Source organism: Rhinolophus sinicus, chromosome 1 (assembly GCF_057876585.1).
Source record: "Rhinolophus sinicus isolate RSI-liver-muscle chromosome 1, RSI-T2T, whole genome shotgun sequence".
Classification (NCBI taxonomy): Eukaryota; Metazoa; Chordata; class Mammalia; order Chiroptera; family Rhinolophidae; genus Rhinolophus; species Rhinolophus sinicus.
In genome coordinates, this window is record NC_142501.1 from 92,885,321 (window position 1) to 92,904,591 (window position 19,271).

General features: G+C 47.2%; 1 protein-coding gene and 1 long non-coding RNA gene across 46 annotated transcripts in view; one reads left to right on the forward strand and one right to left on the reverse strand.

The window, feature by feature from the left end:
- Nucleotides 1–19,271, forward strand: part of CACNA1C (calcium voltage-gated channel subunit alpha1 C) — a 721,586-nt gene that overhangs the window by 546,927 nt on the left and 155,388 nt on the right. For 27 of the 45 annotated variants that reach the window (XM_088801716.1, XM_088801731.1, XM_088801723.1 and 24 more), the window contains 2 exons: nt 9,206–9,309; nt 17,064–17,236. In XM_088801716.1, coding sequence (XP_088657842.1) covers nt 9,206–9,309; nt 17,064–17,236 — 277 coding nt within the window. Of the gene's footprint in view, nt 1–9,205; nt 9,310–9,608; nt 9,713–17,063; nt 17,237–19,271 lie in introns of all 45 variants that reach the window. The other 18 variants (XM_088801728.1, XM_088801795.1, XM_088801717.1 and 15 more) reach the window with 1 other exon arrangement.
- LOC148759128 (uncharacterized) lies at nt 1,614–9,186 on the reverse strand. The gene is made up of 3 exons (XR_016022817.1): nt 5,671–9,186; nt 5,460–5,574; nt 1,614–5,095 (listed from the first exon to the last, which is right to left on the reverse strand). It is a non-coding gene; the product is annotated as an uncharacterized LOC148759128 (long non-coding RNA).

The following is a 19,271-nucleotide window of genomic DNA, read 5'->3' on the forward strand; positions in this document are numbered from 1 at the left end:
TTTTGAAAGAAATTGAAGAAGATACAAAGAAATGGAAAGATATTCCATGCTCATGGATTGGAAGAATCAACATAGTTAAAATGGCCATATTACCCAAAGCAATATACAGATTTAATGCAATGACCATCAAAATCCCAATGGCATTTTTTAAAGAAATAGAACAAAAAATCATCAGATTTGTTTGGAACCACAAAAGACCCCGAATAGCCAAAACAATCTTAAGGAAAAAAAACAATGCTGGAGGTATCACACTCCCTGACTTTAGCTTGTACTACAGGGCAACAATAATCCAAACAGCATGGTATTGGCAGAAAAACAGACACATAGACCAATGGAATAGGATTGAGAACCCGGAAATAAAACCACATAAATATGAACAGATGATTTTTGACAAAGAAGCTAAAAACATACAATGGAGAAAAGACAACCTCTTCAATAAGTGGTGCTGGCAGAATTGGAAAGCCACGTGCAAAAGAATGAAACTGGACTGCTATCTGTCACCATGTACCAAAATTAACTCAAAATAGATCAAAGACTTAAGCATAAGACCTGACACAATAAACTGCATAGAAGAAAACATAGGTACAAACTTATGGACCTTGGGTTCAAAGAGCATTTTATGAATTTGACTCCAAAGGCAATGGAAGTAAAAGCTAAAATAAACGAATGGGACTGTATGAAATTTAAAAGCTTCTGCACAGCAAAAGAAACCATCGACAAAATAAAGAGGCCACCAACTGAATGGGAGAAGATTTTTGCAAACAGTGCCTTGATAAGGGGCTAATATCCAGAATATACAAGGAACTCATGCAACTCAACAACAAAAAAACAAACAACCCAATTGAAAAATGGGCATAGGACCTGAAGAGACATTTCTCCAAAGAGGACATACAAATGGCAAATAGACATATGAAAAAATGCTCAACATCACTAATCATCAGAGAAATGCAAATAAAAACCACAATGAGATATCACCTCACCCCAGTCAGAATGGCTATCATCAACAAGACAAATAGTAACAAGTGTTGGAGAGGCTGTGGAGAAAAAGGAACCCTCATACACTGTTGGTGGAAATGCAGACTGGTGCAGCCGTTATGGAAGGCAGGGTGGAGGTTCCTCAAAAAATTACGAATAGAATTACCATATGACCCAGCAATCCCTCCCCTGGGTATCTACCCAAAATATCTGAAACAATTATACATAAAAACACGTGTGCTCCAATGTTCATTGCAGCTTTGTTTACGGTGGCCAAGACATGGAAACAACCAAAATGCCCTTCGATAGATGAATGGATAAAGAAGTTGTGGTATATATACACAATGGAATACTATTCGGCGGTAAGAAAAGATGATATAGGAACATTTGTGACAACATGGATGGATCTTGAGAGTGTAATGCTGAGCGAAATAAGTCAGACAGAAAAAGCAGAGAACCATATGATTTCACTGATATGTGGCATATAAACCAAAAACAACAAAAGAACAAGACAGACAAATGAGAAACAGAAACTCATAGACACAGACAATAGTTTAGTGGTTACCAGAGGGTAAGGGGGGTGGGGGGTGGGGGGTGGGAGATGAGGGTAAGGGGGATCGAATATATGGTGATGGAAGGAGAACTGACTCTGGGTGATGAACACACAATGGGATTTATAGATGATGTAATACAGAATTGTACACCCGAAATCTATGTAATTTTGCTAACAATTGTCACCCCAATAAATTTAATTAAAAAAAAGAAAGAAAGAAAAAGAAAAAGTGAAGCACAAAGAGAGGGAGGGATCTAGTGTCATATGGCATTACCATTGGTTTCCAATTCCACTTTTAGATTTGGTTTGTTTTTTAATCAAACATCCCTAACCTTCTGCATATAATTCAAGACTGCTTATCTTATATGATTTAGGCTGTGCCCTCCTGAAAATACAAGAGGCTGCTAAATTAAGATGATCTGTAGGGTTCTCAGACTAGGGTCAGTTTGAAACTCTGAGCATTATCCCTTCCACATTGTACGCAGATCACAATTAAGTAGCATAAAAATCAATCAATTATTTGTTCAGTGCTGACTTTGTTCTCAGCACTTGAAATAGTTCCATCCATGCTCATGGCAAACAGAATAACATGGTCACTGATCTGGGGTTTGGAACCCCCAGAGAAGGTCGTATGTGAGAATTGTGGGAAGGGGTGGCAGCAGTTACATGAGGTACCATGTAACAACACGTTTCTAGCTCTTTAGGAATCTAGATGCCTGAATAATTCTTCATCAAGGGAATCCTGTGGACCTCTGCTCACCCAATGCCCTTCTGCTCTAGTGCCCCCAAGAATATTGCATACTTGTGGCACAATAAAACACTCTTGTCTAGGTTTTCCTGAACATACGCCCCTCCTCACCCTACCACCTTCCGAGTCACCTTTTTTCCAACACCAGCCATTGCTTCACCCCTCCGTTGGTTTCTCCATGATCGGTTCTTCCAATAATTAAAAAAAAAAAATTAGCAATCAAGCTTAAAAATAAGATTAGAAAGAATCCTTAGTAAGAAATCATATAAAGGAAATATTTTTAGAATCACAAATAGTGTCTTCTGTAGTATCTGGGTTAGTTGTGGTTCAGCACAAGACTTTGGGAACAAAAGTGTAATGTTTTAAGCTTTCGTAAGTCAGTTGTCAACACTACTTTGTCTTGTCAGCCCACTACATGTCTGGACATGCTGGGAAGATCTCTCTCTCTCTCTCTCTCTCTCTCTCTCTCTCTCTCTCTCTCTCTCTCTCTCTCTCTCACACACACACACACACACACATACACACACACACACACACACACACACACACACACACACAACAGCCACTCATCTCTGGTCTCAGTACTGCTGAAATATCCCTTGTTTATGACAAAGGTCTTTTGCACCCAAGTGGGTTGAATTCTGGTTTTACCCTGTTTTTTTTCCCCTGCTCTATTTGTCTTCAAAAAGCCACCTCTTTTCACTACAGAATATAGAAAATGAGTGTCTGAAGGCATGAAGAAAAGAGAAATGGTGGAGCTGAAGTCTATTGATGATCTAATAGTCATTCTAAGTGAAGAGCTGAGAATAAATCCCCAAGTAATCCAGAAGCAGCCTCCTGGGCTCTAACAGGTACCAGAGTAGAGAAAGTGGTAGGTCCCATTTAGGACCCTATGGTGCTTAACTTTTCATCTGCCTCAGTTGGAGTGTTACCCACTTACCCAGCTTTAAATAAAAAATCTGTTATCTAAACAATAAACTCTTGGTTTATAAACATATCAAGAATTAGAAATAACATCTCTCAAAGCTATTTATGTACTTATTAGATTTTATTTTATTTTATTTTTGTTTTGTTTTTAATTTATTTTTTAAATTTATTGGGGTGACAATTGTTAGTAAAATTACATAGATTTCAGGTGTACAATTCTGTATAGATTTTATTTTATTAATTTCACTGGTATTATGAGTCCACATTCAATAATTCAATTTAACAAACATTTATTGAGCATTTACTATGCTCCCAGGACTGAGTGGAGACTGGGGTGGAGCAGGTGGAGAAGAGAAGAAGAAGGCTTGCTCTCAGGAGTTTAGGATCTCATCGAAGAGACAGGAGATGCACAAAGAAATGTGTTTTAGCAAGACAGGGCAGTGACTCAGTGAGGGCAAGGAGAGCATCTCACAAGAGGAGGTGGGACTTGGCTGGCCTTGACACTGGATGGGTAACATGAGAGAAGGCTCCTCCACCTGGGAAAGCATGCGTTATGACAGTTTGGGAGACTGGAGAGAACTGTGTTTCAGCTTCTCTCAACAGACCCACGAAACAGCTCGGCTACCCAGAGTGCTCTCATCCACGTGTCTGAAAGGCCACCTGCAGGGGTACAGTCACAGACGTCATATTCCACCCATGCCCGGTGGTTGCTCAGGACAAACCAGCAAGTCTTCCTAGCTGTGAGCCAGCTGTCCCCTGTCATACCTGGGGCCACTCCTCGTGACTCCTAACCTCCCTCAGGATGTCAGTGCTTGATCCCACTTAAGTTGAGGGATTGTTCGAAAGGATCATCGATGGAGGAGTTACTTTTGTTGGTTTGGCCTCCCCTATGTTAGGAGCGCGTTGGTGTCTTTCCCATGCAAGCCTGGCTTTTTGCTGGGCCCTGAAGCACTCACAGGTTTTCTGTGCAGAACAGTAAGCAGGTGAAGGGGCAGAAAGGAGTCAGGTGAGACCTGTTATCTGCCTTGCTGCTCACTCAATGACCCATGGGTGGACACCCCATGTACCAGCAAGCAAGGTGACGAAGGTCATGAGCAGACAGACGTATCGAGGCATTGTTCTAGGTCACTGGCATTTTGGCAGCAGCAAACCCTATCCTCTAATGACACTGCATGTAAAACGCTGTGACTTTTATGGATTTACACCTCCTGCCTTTGTGGCAAGTGACCGCCTCTCTTGGAGTCACTGAAACAGTTCAGTCTTTTTAGATTCAGTGTCTGTGCCACAAACCTTACAGAAGAAAGTGCCACAGCTTGAAATCCTATGGAAATCAGCTTGGATAGAGAGTGGCCTGGAGGGAATAGGGCCGGGAGGTGTTCCTCCTATCTTTTCAGAGAAAAATATATGTTGGTTTAAGGTCGGGGTTCCCCTCAAGGAATTAGATACTGGTTTCAAAAGGATCTTCTGTATTTTTCATTCAGTATTCCCTTTGTGCAGAGAATCTGCGGATAGTGAGCTATGTGTTACAGCAAAGTGGGGGCCATTAAATATACAGTTTAGTCATCCTGTTAGTTCTGGGGCTTGGAAGCCCGAGGCCAAGATGGTGGACATCGAGATGCCTCTCCCTGTGCCTTCCTTGGGGAAGTCACAAAGCTGCCTTTGTCACAAGATTAAGAAACATCTAGCTGTCACAGTCAGAGAAGACCGTTTTTCACCTCCAAATAAGGGTGTCAGTCATTTTTTGAAAATATGCCTGTATTTATTCTTTCTTTCCTTAGTAGCTCCGTTCCAGTGATTTCAGACATCAGTCTCCTCACCCTAGGCATTGCCCTACTGCAGAGTCACCCGGCGTTGTATGATCTCTCCCCAGTCTGCCCCCAAAAGTAGGTGGCCTGGAACAAAGAAGACAAAGTAAAAGGGAAACAAGATGGGCACGTTCCTCTCAGGCCAGAGCCCGGCAGACCCGAGAGTCACGCTCTGTTGGAGGTCACGGGGTCTTAGGCCCACCTCGCACTGGTTACTCTCTCAGGTGCCCTCCTGTCTCCTACCCCTCACCTACTCGTCTTCATCTTGACCCTCTGAAAGGGGTCTTGATCCCACAGCCAAGGAAGAAACCAAAGCAGAAATGTAGGCTAAGCAGAGAGATGTGGAGACCGCGAGTATTCTGGATATGGCCCTGGCTATGGGGTAGCTAAGGGTCATGTGGCCTGTAGCCCCATCCATTGGAGGTTCCTAATGAGGCTGGAGGTCACTCACCTTGTGTGTGGCACGGAGGAAAGGATACCCACACTAAACAAGGGCCCAAGGACTTCTCCAAGGCTCGTGGGTTTGTTGACTCAGTCACAAATATGTAGCCTGGAGGACTGCATTTCTGTGAGGTTAAGTGTTCACAAGATTTAGGGGATGCGAGGAAGCAGTCAGGAGAGATTTCATTTCAAGGAGCCAGCCAGCCCTCCCTCCCACTCACCATCTGCGCGGGCTCCAGAGGCAGCTTCACAAGGGTGAACTGTGGCAAACACGCCGCAGGCTCCTGGAACTGCCTGTTCCCAGCTGTCTTCAGGAAGGTAGAGGTCTGCAATCCAGGCGGAGCAAGGGAACTGGCTCAGACAGACCCCCTCCATGGCTCTTCATCCCCTAAGCACGTTTGAGGAAGCACAGAACGAGCTGGTTGGGCAGTCACATGGGGTCTGGTACCCCGTGAGGCTGGATGCACACTGCTGCCTGGATGTGCCTTTTCTCTGGGGAGAGTCCAGAGTTTCCTTCAGCTTTACCTGACCTCCCCACCCTCCCAAGAGTGAAGGAGCACTAACTTAGGGAAGAGGAAGGGAACTCTTCTGACCTTCGTGGGCAGGATTTAACCTGAGAGAGGGAAGGTAGTAGGACACTCAAGGCGTCACGTGACTTTGGATCCAGTTTGCACAGAAGCCTCCTCGCGGGCGCCTCCTCCCATCTCAGGGCTGTTTGCAACCCCATCGCTTTCCCTGTGGCACAGCACACAGCATCTTACACACAATAGGCACTCAGTCAATACTTGTTGAACAAACATGGACTCTAACAAGACCGCTACCAAGCATAATGGAAGGACTATGTCCCCGTTCCCCACAATAAGATGTGCCATGCAGAGCCTGGTGTCACATGGCCATCATTGCCATCACCACGTGGCCTGTGGTGGGGAGCTCACTTCAGCGCCCACGCCTCCCCCCAACCCCCAGGCTCATGTCACCAATCCTGCCCCTTCCTGGACTGATGCAGTTTCATTTTTCTGCTCCTGGTAGTGAAGATGTTTACTGGCCTTCCTTCTGCAGGTTTGGTTCCCTTCGCAGCCTTGGTTCAGATAAGTACCTTCTGGTTGAAGGAAGCTCCCAGGCTCCCTGAGGCGGCCGGCTCTGACACACAAGGACCTCTCTGCCCTGCCTCTCCCCACAGCTGCTATTGTGCTGGATATTTTAGTGCTCAGCCTCTCGGAAAGTCCTCCATTCCAGAGCCGGTCGGCTTGACAGCTGTAGGCTCTATTTTTAACAATTGCTGAGTTCCTGGGAAAGCCCCACCTGGGATCACCTGGTGTCCAGGCTCCCCTCCTCCTCCCGCCCTCTCTGTGCCTTCCGTGGCCCCAGGGTACCAGGTGTGCCCTCCCTGCCCAGCCTGGCCTGAGCTTGCTTCTCCTGCCTCACAGGCCGGCCACTCTTCCCCTCGGGCTCCTGCGACCCCACCTGTTTACTTCTCCAGCTGCATTTCCCATTTCAACTGTGGTTGCCTTTCATTGATGTGCCCCCCCTACGAGCAAGGGCCTGCCCCTTACAGCACCAGGCCTGGCACATGTCCAGTTTATTCATTCACTCGGCGTTTATAGAGCACCTGCCACGTGCAGGGCCTTGTTCTGAGCACTGGGGATACACCAGTGAGCAACACAGATGGAAACTGCCCGCGCTCGTGGAGCTCCCATTCTAGAGTGGAAGACAAACACATAATAAACGAGTAAATTATACCGTTCGAAAGCGATGAGCACTACGTAAAAAGCAGAGCAGGGTATGTGGAAGTGGGAATGCTCAAGAAACTCGTGTGAAATTCAGTTAGGACATGGTTAAGTGGACATAGGTGGAAATTCTTCTTTTCCTCCCTGACTCAGTTCTAACCAGTGATACCCAAGCCCTTGACGCAGGTTTTGTATTCTGCACTGTGACTACATTTGGTCGATTCCTCTAACCAAAATATAGTAACCTCTGATAAACAGTAATAGATGTGCAAAGAGCATATTGGGATGTAACACCTCAAACAAGTCAGACAAGGTAGGTCACTTGTCAATCTCCTTCTTCACGCACACAAAGGACACATTTGGCAGCATACTTAGGAATGTGAGTAAGGCTTCCCAGAGCCCCAGGGGCCCTGAGGACTGGGTGGGGGGAGGGGCACTGTGGCAGCATACCTGGAACGCATTTGAGGCACCTGGCAGTGATCAGTGAACTTTAGCTGCTTTCGAATGCCTGGGTGGCTCACATGCAGAGTTCTGAGGCTCGGTGGGTTCTTAGGGGAAGGCCCAGGAGTCTGCTTATTCACAACTCTCCCCAGTGGTGCTGGGGTTGCTGGTCTTCGGACCCCACTTTGAGGAGCAGCATAGCAGAGGTAGATAGTAAGTTGGAATATTTGCCATGTTCTTATGCTTGAAGTTGGGAGCTATGGACAGAATGATGTAAATCAGGGGGTTCTCAAACTTGCATGTGCATCAGACTCACCTGGAGGGCTTGATGAAACATGGGTTGTTTGGCACACCCCCAGAATTTCAGGATGGTGCCCAAATATGTGTATTTCAAAACAAGTTCCGGCCGAGACTGATGCTGCTGGCCCATAGGCCCCCACTCTGGGAACCACTGATGTAAATCATGCAGGAAGCTTTGTGCTTGGGATTTGGATGCCTATAAGCTGAATTCACAAAGAAAGTTGGACTTCGTTTTTGGAAGATAAGGCTAAACCCTTTCTTCTAGTCAGAAAGCATCAAAAGAAATAGATTTGAGAAACCGAATCAGACTAAATTTCCCCTTTGAAAAAAATGCTGCTCTGTGACCTCCCATCATCTTCACATCCACCCACTAACCTGCGGTGTGCTGATAAATGTTTAACAACCAGTTGTCAGGGACCAAGGGTAGAGGAGGACTGATATGTGTCCCTTGCCCATTTCTGTCCACCATGGCCAATCTCAGTCTCTTCAGTTCATGAAGTCATTGAACATGGAGTTGGGAGGAGGCCCCAGGGCCCTGCAGTGCCCATAGGCGCCAGCTCCATGCCCGCTGCTCCAGCTCCCTGAGGGGCTCACAGCGTTTCGTGGACTGTCTCATCACCTCCTTAGTTAGAGGTCACACTTTCTAGTTCAGGACCGTTTCCATCGAGGCTGTGGTTCCAGACACAGGAACCGTTCATTCTCTGAGTACGTCACCGGAGCCAGCTGTCCTGCCTGTGGCCTGGAGTGGCTGTGAAGCCCTGCAGTGTCACCTCTAAGTGCTGGGCCAGCTCAGGTGCAGGTGGCAAGCCCCTTAGGAGGCTCACCTTCCCCTTCCTCCTTGAAGGCTCCGGATCTCCTGCTCTCACAGAAGAGCTGAGGCACTTCCAACACCAAACTCAGGGAGCAGATTTAACGCCACACAAGCCCAAAACCACCCCTTGCTAAAGAAATTACTTTTTGAGGCAACCCACCTTCTTAGACAAGGGAATGGAAAACACTGGGGAAATTTTTGTGATCCAGAAAATAATAACAAAATAAAAACACAGCCAGACAAGATCTCTCTTGAGAGAGAGACTGCAAAGGTCCTTGACAGCTCAGGTCAATGTCATGGGAAATATTCTGAATATAGATGATGCCAGGGTAGCAATGGATTCTGATCCATGCAGACAAAGGCCAAGTTCAGCCCCACTTGTCTCCTCCAGATTCACTCCACTTCCCTCTCTACCTGCCTCCTCACTTTGACTCAGTTCTGTTTTCTCTCTTTCCTAACTTTCCTTCATCTTTCCAGATGCAGGACGCTATGGGCTATGAGTTACCCTGGGTGTATTTTGTCAGTCTGGTCATCTTTGGATCCTTTTTCGTTCTAAATCTGGTTCTCGGTGTGTTGAGCGGGTAAGCTGACCGTTTCTACGTCCTCTTTACATGCAGCCGAGCAAGGTCCCAGGTTCCACTCTATCCATCGCCAGGATCCTCAGGGAAGCGACCCTAAGGGGCCCAGGAAAACCAGTGGGAAAGGTCTCCATTCAACCACAAATTCTGACCCATTGGCTGGCAGGCTGTTTGGCCTCTGATTTGCACCTAGAGGATCAGGGTCCCGGCACTGCATGGGTCAGTGTCTGGATTCGGTGATGGGTACTGGGCCGTGCTTGGCTGCTGTGTGCACCTCACTAACTATCATTCCGTTCTTCCAGGTCAATGATGCCGTAGGAAGGGACTGGCCCTGGATCTATTTTGTTACACTAATCATCATAGGGTCATTTTTTGTACTTAACTTGGTTCTCGGTGTCCTTAGCGGGTAAGCAGGACCAAGGAAAAAGGTCTTGATTTTTCCATTTATTTTATTTACTCTTTCTGCTATTCTTGGCTTTATTCTTTTTCTGGCTCTGATGAACCTGGGATAAGGGGCCATCTTAGGAGCCTTAAAGTGGATGTCCTTGGCCTGGCTGGACAGAGGGTCAAATGTACAACGATTAATCTGTTGGTTTAGACTTCACCAAGAGATGCAGAGGCCCACCTGTCTCCTGCCAGCTCATCCAAGCCCCTCCCTCCATCAAGCAGCCGCTCAGGCCGGCAGGATGCTTGTCCTCGTACCTGAGGAGTAGCATGGTGAGACTCTGTAGTGACAAGGCCTTGGCAGCTGGAATTGGAGGGAAGATGCGTAGACTGCGTGTTTGCAACACGTGCACAGCCTTGCAGATGAGCACCTGCCTGACCTCGCCAGCCAATCAGTGTGTGGCAGGCTCACGGTAAAGATTTCACACAGCCTTAGTCAGTGTTGAACCAGGGTAATAAGAGTTTGATTTATAACATAAATAAACAAATACAGGCTACAAATATAAGTCTCTTTGATTCTAATTCATAGACTGAGCAGTCTGTGTTTGGTCTCCTCTTTTCTGAGTGGAAAGGGCAGTTAGCTATTTAAAGCCCTAGATTATTTGAGAATAAAGGAGACGGAATATACTTTCATTTCAATTTATCTACTTGGCTGCAAGTATAGAGCCTACCTAATTTTGGCCTTTGCTCAGATGAAGTTAAAAAGCAATAGACGTGCTGGGCACCGAGGAGCCCTGGGGATGGCCACCTTTACACCATAGGACTCACTGGCCATTTCCTCAGCCCACCTTCTTCTTCAGAAGCCCACACCAGCCAGGCCAAGGCCTAACACCTAAATGCTCCTGGTGACCCTGCTCCTGGGTGACACACTCTGCTGCCTGTGCTACAAGGGGAGTTGCCAATCTATTTCCGCTCTGCTCAAGACAGGTCAGCTGCTTTGATAGCCTTTCCTAGGTCCCTAGGGACATTAATGCTGGGAGAGTCTTGCCTAAGGAGCAAGATTGACCTTCATTTTTACTCAGTAATAACTGGGAACAACAGTCCCCACTCCTGCCGTAGCCTATGGCAACACAGGAGCACTGGTTTCAGTCTCCAGTATCACGGGAAGGAAGGAAGCTGCTCCCGTCCTCACCCTTTCCCACGGTGGGTGGGCTGCGAGAGAGACTTGGAGGACATCATGCCTTTTGCCACGGTCACCCACGCGGGAAGTTAGTGTCTCCCATTGGGGTAAGAATGATAAGCGGCAATTCTGGAGCTGGAGTCCAACAGAAGCCCCTGATTAGCAGCTGCCTGGAGGGTGGAAGAGCTTTCATATCTGTGTTCCAACATGAGAAAATGCCCCTGTATTTATATGTGAACCACCACAGAAAGTATTGAAAAAAATCAACCTCATCACCCCCACTCAAGACAGAAAGCCGGATATCCCAGCTCTGCACTTGCTGGAAGCACAGTGTTAGGTAACTTCACCTTTTTAAAGTTCAGTTACCCGTCTGTGAAAATGAAGACAGTAATACCAGCTCATAGGTTGTTGTGATAATAGAATGAGATCACTTCGAGGTAAATTGCTTAGCATATAGTAAGTGCTCAACAATGATGCTCTCATTATCGTGATTATGTTTGCTTGGTACCTATCATAACTGAAATTATTTATATAATCATCAAATGTTAGAACTACTCCAACACTTTCTTTTAATGATGAGGAAAGTGAGCCCAGAGGTGTTAAGTGACTTGTACAATGTCATTTCTGTGGTAAATATAAGAACCAGGCCCCCAACCTCCCATCACTGCCCATTGGATATATGTTGATTGAGTTTGAACTGTAACACAAGCCAGAGCTCTGAACTTTTAGAAAATTTTCTAACAATTCCCAGAAATTAGAAACAAATCTAAATAAGTGAGATTCCTCGCTCCCCAGAATCTGATGTAGAGCATGAGGATTAGGCTTCGAAGGCCCCTCCTCGATCAGAGTCTCTGCCCACTGGCATCTTAACCCCATCAGAAGAGTTGCCTTCCCGGTGGTATCAAAGCAGAGAATCCCAATGACAGCAGCTGCTGATGTGAAAGAAAAGTCTTTTTGAAGACTACATCTTGCCCTGACTAGTCCCGGTGAGACAGGGTGTGTAAAACCACCAGCCCAAAGCCTAGCATGTCGTAATGCTCAGAGCGTGGCTGACCCTGAGCAGAATCACGCAGGCTCTCGGAGCTCTCTGCTCCTGCGGGTCCTCGAGTCCACACACTGCTCTCTTGGAGCCTTTCCTGAGCACCTGCACGCTGACCCACTCCCACAGTGGCAGCCGGCTCCTCGCAGCGCCGCCATCATGGATGGACCATCTCCCAAGACTTCCTGGGCCTCTGGGCACACCCTCTGCCCAGACAAAGAAGTGTCTGTGGGCGAGCACTCCCCACCTTCCTGGTGTCAGGAGCCCTCTCCTAATCTGTCAGAGGGCTGGCCATTCGAACGGGCTGCCCTGAGTCCATAAAGGGACGCAACCTGGACTCAACTCCTGTTGGCTGACTGCATGGTGGCAACAGTTTTGTTTCAAATCAGCATCTTGATTAGTCAGGACTATGTAGTAGTCACCACAAGAAAGCAGCAAAACGGCCACTTACTCATCAGTCAGACTCCTGATTAAGCCAACCTTCCAGAAGCATTCGTAAGTCTCGGAACCCATGGAACCCACTGTCACCATGACAGCATTAACCAGCAGTCTGTTGGGCTCTGAGCTCGGAGCTTTAGGTGGATTAGCTCATTTAATGCTCACAACAACCAATGAGCTGGGAACTATTCATATTCCAAGTTAAAAAGAAGAGTGAGGTTTAGATGAGGAACTACCTCACTTCTAACTGGTGGAAAATGGAGGATCCAGGATTAAACTCAAGCAATGTGAGTCACAGCCTCTGTTCCTAACCTCCATGTTGTATTGGCCCCCAATCCATTTGACTGGTTAATCTCATGTTTTGAAAGTACAGTCAACAAGTGGGGAGACAGATGCTGCCGTGAGGAAGGGTGAGAGGAGCAGCAGCAGTGGTCCATGGCAGTCTGCTAGAGAAGCCAGTGGTCCCAGGAGGAAGCTGCCAAGCCATCGTTGGAAGGCCGCAGCGGGCAGCTCTCAGCACTGGGGCTGGCATCCCTGCCAATCTGAACAGTCTCTGGCGGAGGACAGAGGCCCACTTCCACAGCACTGCAGCCTTAGAGCATTCTGGGATGGAGGGGTGAAACCTACAGCCACCAATTAAGGATAATATTATTTTATGGCCCAGCACAGTAACTCATCCTAATAAAGTATATCCTTCAGTCACCAGGAAAAGGTTAAATTGTGCTGGGAGCACTCTGCTCATGAAGGTAGGAAAGCTGACACTCTATAAAGCTTCCGTTTAAAAGGTAGAAATCAGAAACGTTGGTCATGAGAGCGTCCTTCAGGTGTCCTTTCTCTGGATCACTCACATACCCAGTGCAGCACAGTCCTGGTCACAAGGCCGGACAGAGTCAGTGTGAGGAACAGCCAGCTTGTGGACTTTCTCACAGTGCTTCCATGTCCATTGTCTGTTGAGCCTCATGAGCCACAGGTGTGTTATCAGTGCAGACATGAATCAGGTTATATTTGCTTCCCCCCCAGGAACCTCAGTCTGCAGCCTATCAGAATTAAAACAACAGTGACAATGAGATTCTCAAAACTGCACTTCAAGCTGTAATCAGCTGTGAAAGTCCCTGGACTCTGGAATCCATTACTTTTCGTTTTTAGTGATTGCAAACAGAGGGCTTAGACATGTGCCTTCAGTGGACAAGGAGCCCAGGATCTCTCAGGTGGGGGGGCATCCAGTTCCTTTCCGACTGGGAGATGGGCTTGTCTCTCGCCCCCAAAAGCAGAGGGCCTGGTGGGTGGGCATTTTAAAGCATAACTGGACCATGACACACAACATCCAGATCCAGAAGGAAGCAAGAGAAAAGCAGGACTTACGTGCTTAGTGGGTGGAAGCAGAAGAGACAGCAACATATACAGTCGGTTCTCATTATTCTGTGAAGTCACCACAAACACTGAATTAATGAATGCTGCACCACTGCTCTTAGGCGAAACACTAGGTTAGGTTCTGGCAAGTCTCTGATCATTTTCGTCAAGTGATCAGTACATACCCACATATTGTGTGTGTTTCTGTTTAAATACACTTTGCTTAATATATATTGTTGCTCTGTTAACATTGAACTCATGGCCAACAGCATTGCCACTTGCGGCTGAACAAACGAAGCGTATCCAACACATGTATTTTCTCCGTAAGGCACATCACAGTCTTCTTGTCCTTAGGAACATGCGACGGCACTTCAGCGCTATGCTTGGGGGCCATTTTAAACAGAAAAAATCACCAACAAAAAGCACAAAAATGCAAAAAATGTGGCACTAAATAGACCATAAAAAGGACATTTGTCTATAGCCTGAGAGCTAAAACAAGAAGCATCACCTTGTCTGACCTCAGCTGAGAATGTGACTCAAGTTTTTTTTTGCTGTTCTGCAAATGTCTGCAGTAACTTCATAGGCACACAAGTTATTGATTTGGGCGTTACAAATACATTTTAGCGAGTAGGCCAGCACGGAATCTGCAAATCATGAGGACCGACAGTATTGATTAGCGTAGCACCTAGAGCCCCAGCCGTCTGTACCGAGTGGATTTTCCACGTGCACCTCCTGTGTATGCTTTATGTTACTGAGTCCTGGCCCCCCGGCCCCCCACTCCACCCCTCGTTTTCCATGTTGGCCATTTCTGGCGGGAGATGTGCTCCTGCCTTGTGACAAACGCCACAGCTGTGACTGAGTGTCTGGCTGGCTCCAGTCCCCAGGCCCAGCACAGCGCGTCAGGCGGGGGCTTCATGTCTTCGTTAGCTCAGTCCCCAGAGCAGACACATGGCTGGCATCCAGGCGAGGAGATGAAGAGAGCCAGGCACTGCTGCCAAGCAAGTCCCTTACTGCATAGGGTCTGGAGACGGAAACCTGGCTCACCTTCCACCCGGTCATGGTCTGACTGTGCCCCATGCTCTCTGGGAGCCAAAGGGAGCTGCAGGGCTTCAGATCTGACCCCCAACTTCTCTATCCCCCTCACACTCCCAACACACCTCAGTTTTATTTTCTCCCAGTGAATGTTCATTTTGGATCCCCAGAGGTCTTAGGGTATGGATGGGGAGCCTTCATTCCACAGGGCAGATGCTGAAGCAGGACTAGATCAGTTGTCCCTACTCCAGTTTTATCCCAATCCTATTCTCCCAACTCCAGAAGAAGGATGGTTAGCTGTTTTGTAACTAGAATTTGAACCCTCTGCAAAATATTCCAAAAGAGCTAAAGCGAACCTTCAGCTACTCAGTCACCTTACAACCCAAACCCACTCCACAGAAAAGGAATGGAGAATGCAAATGCGTGTGAGCAGAAAGAGTCAAGAGAGGGGCCCTTGAAAGCCAGTTTGGGAGTGATTCACATGGAGAGGGAAGCGCTGTATGAAGTGACTGTCTCCAGAGAGCCCGCCGCCAGCCCTGGGGAGATGTGACCAGGTGTAGAGGTTTGGGGGCAGATGGGCTGGCATCTCTCCGTGCTCATCCCCAAGAGCAAAAGGGGTAGGGGTGGGGGGGCAAAGCAGAGCAAGGCTTCCATCTTCACTGCAAACTGGCAATCTGGCCCCTTTTCCCAGTCATTACACATCCTCGGAAGGAAATGAAAGTACCCGCCAGTTGGAAGGAAGCCTGAGAAAGAGCAAGTTCAATCCAATTAGAATTGGATTCAATCAAATTTAAGAAGGAAATTCCATTCAAACCAGAGCATCATTAAGGCAGCAGTTGAAGAGAATTTGTTAGCTTGAGAGCCCCCAGGTCTCCCCATTCAAAAGTTCCCTAGGCCCCTCCCAGGCCCAACCCCATTTCATCATAAAAATGGTGCGGTGCTAAAACCTGTGCTCTCCCATGCAGCACTGGCGAAATGCAAATACCATACACTGAATGTGGCAGGAGAGCCACCTCCATTCCTGAGGGGAGTCTAGAGCCTTTCAAGGTGGTTTCTGCAGACTCCTGCCCTGAACTACATCTTTACTGCTGAAAGAAGGAGAAATCCTGTCTCTAAGAATTAACCACGATGCCCAATGCAACACACACACACACACACACACACCCCACAAAGGGCCCCATTTCCCATCGGCTGAATATCAAATACAGAAATGCTCCTACATACTGTTTGAGAAACAAAGGCACAGACTCGCTTTGAGAGTTGAGAACTAGCCTTCATGATTGCCTCCTTCTGCTGCCAGCCCCCTCCTTGCTCGGAAAGTGAAATTGAAGTCAGAGAGAAAACAAGGACAGAATCATGGAAAACAGAAAAGAAGTAGCCATTCTTTCAGAAACTTTTCAATAGGTCCCACTTCCAGCAAAGCCCAATTCAATTCCAATGTCTATTTATTATTACCGTACGCTGAATGCATCATTTAACTTTTAAATCATCTTGATTTTATACATTTCCCCATTCTGATTAGATTTCTTTTTTAACCTAAAGCGCAGTCCCCAGGACATTTTCTTGTGTTTGGAATCCTCATTTGTCCCTATGTGGGAAAGAACTTTCTCTAGATTAGAAATCCCTCCAGGCAGCGAAGAGTGGCAGGACGAACCTTAATCATGAAAATAGAGATGGTGGAGATTGAATCCCGTGGGTCTTATATCAGTGGTATACTGGTAAATATTTAACAGTTGGCTCTTTGGGGAAAAAGCCCTGGTTTATAACATTTGCCTATTTTTATGGTTTAAATATTCATACCATGGTCAATTTCAAGCCACCAAGGAGCCATCACTGAAGCCAGAGTTGGGAAGAGACGTACACAGGTGACTGTCGGGAGATTCTGTGGGTGAGCAGGCTTCAGCACACCACTGCTCCTAACACCTTTTGTCACCCAGAGGCTCTTGAGATTTTTTTCAGCTTCTGCCCAATACTGAGGGAAATGAAAATGCATGTTCCATACTGTTGGGGGTGGATTTGGGTTGCTGTTTGGAAGGAGTTTCCAGGTCATTGGAGAACAGTTGTTATCAAAGGCAAAGCCTGTGATGATGATGCGGGGGGGAAAAAGGGAAGTGGGGTTTATCCCCTCCGGTGATTCCTTCCATTCCTATGAGACTAAGACAAAACCTGAGATGACTAGAGAAAGCTGTCTGTGAATAGGGGTCTACGGGCGGGCTTCCGAGCACAGAGCAATTAATGCTTTCGTTTCCTCTTATCTCCATTGCTCCTTCATGCTGGCCGGCTCCCTCCTTCCATGCGCTCCCCTGCCCTACCCACTCCACTCTCTCTCACCAGAGAGTTTTCCAAAGAGAGGGAGAAGGCCAAGGCTCGGGGAGATTTCCAAAAGCTGCGGGAGAAGCAGCAGCTGGAAGAGGACCTGAAAGGCTACCTGGACTGGATCACTCAGGCAGAAGACATCGACCCTGAGAACGAGGACGAAGGCATGGATGAGGAGAAACCCCGAAACAGTGAGCAGCATCTTCTGTCTTGGGCTGGGTCCTGAGGGACGGAGGGGACAGCAGGGAGGACAGCAAAAACCTTTTACCGCCAACCTTTCTTTACAGTTTGTCTTCCTGGAGTAACATTTGTTTCATAGGCTGCAATCATTTGAAATGAGTCACAGATATAAAATAGTTGCTGCTGATCTATAAAGCCTCATATTCCCTTTAGGATCTTTGATCTTAAAGACACGTGAGATTTTGCTACGGCGGACTCTGTATCAGAGTTTCTCCTCCAGGCCCCATCTCTGGGGACAGAGGAGCTGGCTTCCTGTTCCAGGCTTGTTCAAAAGGAACAATTTCCACCAAGCAGCTACCTGGAAAGCAGGATTCTCACCCCTTTGCTGTAGACTTCCAAGCACCATTGTGCTTTCTTATAGGAAAAGGAGCCAAAAGTTTCTCTTAAAGAAGTGAGAGTCAAAGATTTGGGGAAGTACTAAATGGGAAGATTGAGGAAGCCCAGAGGCATTTGATAGAATGCAATTAGATTATAGAAACTGAGCCAAATCCCTTCCTCTGGGGTTGCACAGAGCAGATTGTTGGATCGACTATGGCTGCGATAGAAATGAGAGTGACAGATGATAGTGACTTGTAAGCGCAGGGAAGATGATGAATCATGGAAACCCAGGCTCTCATCAGATAAGCCCAGTGGTTCTCAAAGTGTGGTCCCTGCTTCCACCTGGGAACTTGCCAGAGAAGCACATTCTTAGGCTGCATTTCAGGTCTACTGACTCAGAAGCACTGGGGTGGAGCCCAGCAATCGGTCTGAAGCCCACAGGTGACTGTGCTGCAGGGTGAGTTTGAGCACCACTGGGTTAGCTCTAGCTACTCTTCCTGCGTCATTGCCCTTGAGCAATGTGACTCTGCCACACTCGCTGCTCCTCTTTCTATGTGCATCTTCCCCTTTCGTTGCACGTGTTTGAAAAGTGCATTTCTGTCCTCGAGCAGCCTAACTTAGAACTGTGTTCCTAAATATTGAGCATCTGGGGTGGTCAGGAACCAAACAGCTTAAATAGCCACCCAAGGCACTTGCTGTTTTGGAGTCAGGCAGGTAAGAGCAGAAAGCCAAAAACACTCCTTGAGCGGAGAGGGAAATGACAAGACCCACTGAGGCTCAGGGAAACTGACCGAGGGAAAGCAGGATGTCGTTACTGAGCAAATGCTTCTCTCCTTGAGGAGGCCAGGAAGACTGCACTGTCAGGAGAGCTGACCCAGAGAAAATTACAGTCTTCCCGTCAGTACGTAGGCGTGTGAGTACATACATACACAAGCACATACATGGAAATACAGTGAGGCTCGTTTGTCGGCCTTGTGAGCAGACATTAGTGATGTCCCCGTGTTCAAACTCCTGAACTGATTGGTGTGTGTTTCTACTCATCAGTATCTGCGTTTGAACTGGGAATCTAGAGAAGGGACAGGTGGGGAAGGAAGGGAAGGAGACAGCCAGCAGTACAGCACATCTATCAACTGTTCTCTTTCTGATAACTCTGCTCAAGGTACAAATACAAAATTAAAACACACGAGCAACAGGGACTGGTAACAACATAATTTAATAACCTAGGAGGCCTTCGCGCTCTACTGAGTCATTTTGCAAGTTGGAAGACAAGGCCTTCAATGGATTATAACAATGAACAATGATGCCATTGAGGGTCTTTCTGGAAGAAACGCTTGGCAGATTCTATTACAGTGTTGATGGAGCTGTGGAGTAGTTAATTAGCTCGCGGCACTGAGGGGAGTGGTAAATAAATAAGGTGGCTTGTGAGCCGCAGAGGAGCTTACCTCTGAACACAGGAACTGGCACTTTGGCCCTTGTCTCCAGCCTAAGTCAGGAGGGAGCCCCAAGCTCCTGATCAATGCTAATGAGCAGGTTTCTTAGCACGTTATTGAAAATGTGCGGTACCCATTACCTGCTTAGTGGTCAGTTGCTGTCTACACACACATAGTTATTCTGTTCTCTGCCTAAAGCAAGAGCTCCCAAGAAGTGTGCTGCTTCCCTGTCCTGACC